Source organism: Apis dorsata, unplaced genomic scaffold (assembly GCF_000469605.1).
Source record: "Apis dorsata unplaced genomic scaffold, Apis dorsata 1.3 scaffold_713, whole genome shotgun sequence".
Lineage (NCBI taxonomy): Eukaryota > Metazoa > Arthropoda > Insecta > Hymenoptera > Apidae > Apis > Apis dorsata.
In genome coordinates, this window is record NW_006263882.1 from 35171 (window position 1) to 39402 (window position 4232).

The 4232-nt window shown below is 15.2% G+C and overlaps 1 protein-coding gene across 1 annotated transcript in view; it reads left to right on the plus strand.

Moving 5' to 3' along the window:
* Positions 1–1718: 1718 nt before the first annotated feature.
* Positions 1719–4232, plus strand: part of LOC102675928 (endocuticle structural glycoprotein ABD-4-like) — a 6225-nt gene continuing 3711 nt past the window's right edge. Inside the window, exons 1-2 of the mRNA XM_006622533.2 lie at positions 1719–1814; positions 3705–3883. Coding sequence (XP_006622596.1) covers positions 1803–1814; positions 3705–3883 — 191 coding nt within the window. The 5' untranslated portion in view covers positions 1719–1802. The remainder of the gene's footprint in view (positions 1815–3704; positions 3884–4232) is intronic.

The following is a 4232-nucleotide window of genomic DNA, read 5'->3' on the forward strand; positions in this document are numbered from 1 at the left end:
TTTATTTTTATTATGTTATAATATTCCTCACTTTAATTATATTTTTCTTACTCCTCAGTATATTTTAAGTTAATTGATATCTCAAAATAAATACACAAATATTTACAATAAATAACACAACAATAAAATATAAGAAAAAATATAAATAGGAATTTTTACAAAATGATAATTTTTTTCTATTCTAAAAAATCTTGTACAAATTTTTTCTAAAAATATTTTTTGTATAATAAGAAACATTATTTGGTTAAAAATTAAAATTATTGTAAATTAATAAACAAAAATTTAAAACCAATGAATAAAATTTAAAAATAATTATTAATAATAATATTTATAAAAATTATTATTTTTAAATTATTTGTAATTGTATGTTGCACAAAAAATTTTTAGTCAAATTTAATTTTTAACAATGTAAGTATTGTTAAAGAAAGTTATTATTTTATTATATAATATTTGTTATAATATTTATTATAATATTTTTTATTATATAATACAATACTTTGTTATTAATAACCGTGAATACAAAATATTTTATCTCTATGTTTCATTCATAAAAAATTTGATAATAATTATAATTTATAATTTTATTTAAGAAAATATAATATATAAATTTATAAGTATATACTTATTCAATTCAAATATTTATTATTACCATACTTTTATAAATTATTATGTATAAAAACAATAGATATAAAATTTTTCAAGATGCTTCTTTATGATATTTTCTATTTAGTATATTCAAAATAATATATTTATTTGAATATTTTTCTAAAATTTATTTATTTAAGATATTAATATTGAATTCGATGAAAAATTCAATGTATTTTATGTAATTTACATGTTCATGCTGTAGCAATAGAGAATCATGACTTCACATGTGATGCAATAGATTGGAATTTAAATATTAACAAGCATTTAGTATATAATTGTTATTTTATTATAAAATTTTTGTTTTTAGAAATTGAAAATCTTTCACTTGTATTTATTATTACTATATTTTATATTATTATATTTATTATACTATTTATTATCAAGGAATTAATTAATTAGTTCTATCATTCTATTGTTCGTATAAATATGAAATTTTAAAATAATTTTATTATTTTTTATTTATTATTTATATATTTATTATTTATTATTTGAAAAGAAATATATCAATATTAAAATTAATATATAATATTAGAATTATAATAACAAACACAAAATAGAGTAATATTTCGTTTAAATCAAGATAATTATGTAAATTGTTATTTGCTTTGATATTATTCGAACTAATTATAAGAATTATAAGAATTTTATAATTTTAATAAAATAAAATATTATTGATTTTTTGTTATCGATATAGAATAATTTAGAAAAATAAGTAAGAAAAATATTTGACTTAAAAATATTATAACTTCTATATATTTAATAATGAGGTAAAAATAAATCGAAATGATAAAATTTTAATTATTCAATTAACATTTAATAAGTAATTACTATCATAATATAATCTATTAATACAATATGATTTATTGATTTACCCTTACAAAAAAAAAAAAAAAAAAAAAAAAAAAAAAAAAAAAAAAATAAAGAAAAAATAGTCAAAAAGAAAAATAAAGTGGTATAGAATGTATCACCATATATAAGATGCATGTAAAGATCGTTGTTACAAACTACGTGAAACATCTTCAGAGATCCATCACTTTTTAAGTGGGGATAAAGTGAGAGTATAAAAGGTGAATTCCTTATTTCCTTAGGATCACAAACGATCTGATTTAGTAGTGTTCATCTTTTTTAAAAGTGTTTTCTTTATTAAGAGAGAGATGAAAACAATTGTAAGTAATTTTTATATTTTTATATTGATCTGTTTTATATCGTTATTTTCGTTATTTGAATATTTTACTTTTTTTTCTTATTTTGTAATAAAAATTGAAAATGGAATATTCTGATATCTTCTTATAGAAATAAGATAAAAAATAAAATTACAGATTGAAAAAAAATGACAAAAAAAATAAAAAACAAAATTATTTATTTTAAATTTAACCAATATAAAATGAATAATAAATTTAATATTTTTTATCATGTTTTATTTTTTAAATCATATCTATAATAACAAATTTTCATAAAACATAAATATAATATAACATCTTAATATAGATTTTTATTATCAGAATTAAATGAAAGTAATAAAATTTATATTATTATTTAATGATTAATTAGTATTAAATTATTATTATTATAATAATTTAATTATTATATTTTAATTTTTTAGTTATTATATATTTTTAAATTAGAAAAAATATTATTTATTAATGTTATTAAAGATCGATTAAGTAGAATATTTTCAATTTCTTCAATTAAATTATGAGAGAATAAAATACAAATAAAAAAAATACAAATAAAAAAAAATTAAATGGATATATTATATAAAAGTTATATTATATAAAGGTTTAAAAAAATATTAAACATAAACTGAATTATATATACGACAAATTCTAAAATTAATTGTTGCAAATATTTAATTAAATACAATTAAAAAGAATTATTTAAACTATTTAAGTTTTTATTTCAAAATTTCACATTTGTATTTATATTAATAATATAAAATATTATAATCAATATAATACAGAATTTCTTAGAAAGAAATTATTAAATTATTATTTGTTAGAATATTTATTTATAAATTTTTTTTATTATTATTGATATAATTTTAATTATTTCTAAATAGTATTATCATGTGAAGAATAAAATGAAATCCGCATGGTTGCCCTTTAATATACTGTTCTTAGAACTTATTGCTAAACATATAACATATTATTTCTGTCTATATTGAATATTTGCTTATAATTGCTTAGAATTTCTTAGAAAAAAATTATTAAATTATTATTTGTTAGAATATTTATTTATAATTTTTTTTTATTATTATTGATATAATTTTAATTATTTCTAAATAGTATTATCATATGAAGAATAAAATGAAATCTGCATTGCCCTTTAATATACTGTTCTTAGAACTTATTGCTAAACATATAATATATTATTTCAGTCTATATTGAATATTTGCTTATAATTGCATATTATTAATTTAAATAATTAATTTAATTATGTAATATTTACAATTATATAGTATATTATTTAGTATATTATATAGTACACAATTACAATTATACAGTATATTATATATTATATAATATTAATAATTATATAGTATAAATTAATTATAAATATTTCATTAGAAATAATAAATATATTTTTAGTATTATTATTTTATCAAGTCATATTTTCTTTATTTAAGAAATTTTAAAAAAGTTTAAGAAAATTTAAGAAAAAAAAATTTTGTAAATTAAAAGAAGAAAAAGTTAAATATTTTGCATACCAAAATAACTGAAATATGAAAAATGAAAATAACTGTAAATATTGTTTCTTTAATTTTGAATTAAAAAAATAATATAATTCTTGAACTCTTGTTGCGACATGGATAACTGGAAAGAACACGAAGCAATCTAAATTGAAGACGACTTCGTAAACTCGTAGGTCAGGAGTTAAATGACCCGCATTGGCATCTTACTTTCACTCATCACATCAATAGTGTTGGTCACAGATTTCTATTATTATTAAAACTTCATTTTAAAATACACAATATTACAATTATTGTCAAGCGTATTGTAAGAACGATAATTAATTTTTTTTAAAATAGTTTAACAATAATACAATTTTTTTTTTAGATAATAGCAATAATTTTAGGATTTGCAGCAGCACAAGATTCAAATTATGCTCGTAACAATTATCACGAAGATAGACAAAATCCTCCAACTGATGAGAGGAGAGGGTCATTAACAACAACACCTATTCCAATTTTACATTGGAATAAACAACAAGAACATGATGGAACTTACAAAACAAGGTAACTGTTTTTATAATTGCTTTTTCATAATAAAATCTTATATATTAATTTATATAAAATATGTATATTTATGAATTTTATATATAATATTTATATAATATTTAATTTTTTTAATATTATAAATTTAAAATTTAAAATTATGAAGTATATGAAGAATTTATTTATGAAACATTTACATTTTTTTTGCTTCGATATAAATTAAATATAAATATAAAATATTATTATTTAATAATTAATTATATTTAAATTAAAATAAATTAAAATACATTAATTATAATATACATTAATAAATTAAATAAAAAAATTAAATATTAATTATATTAATTAAAATATATACATAGTTTTTCAT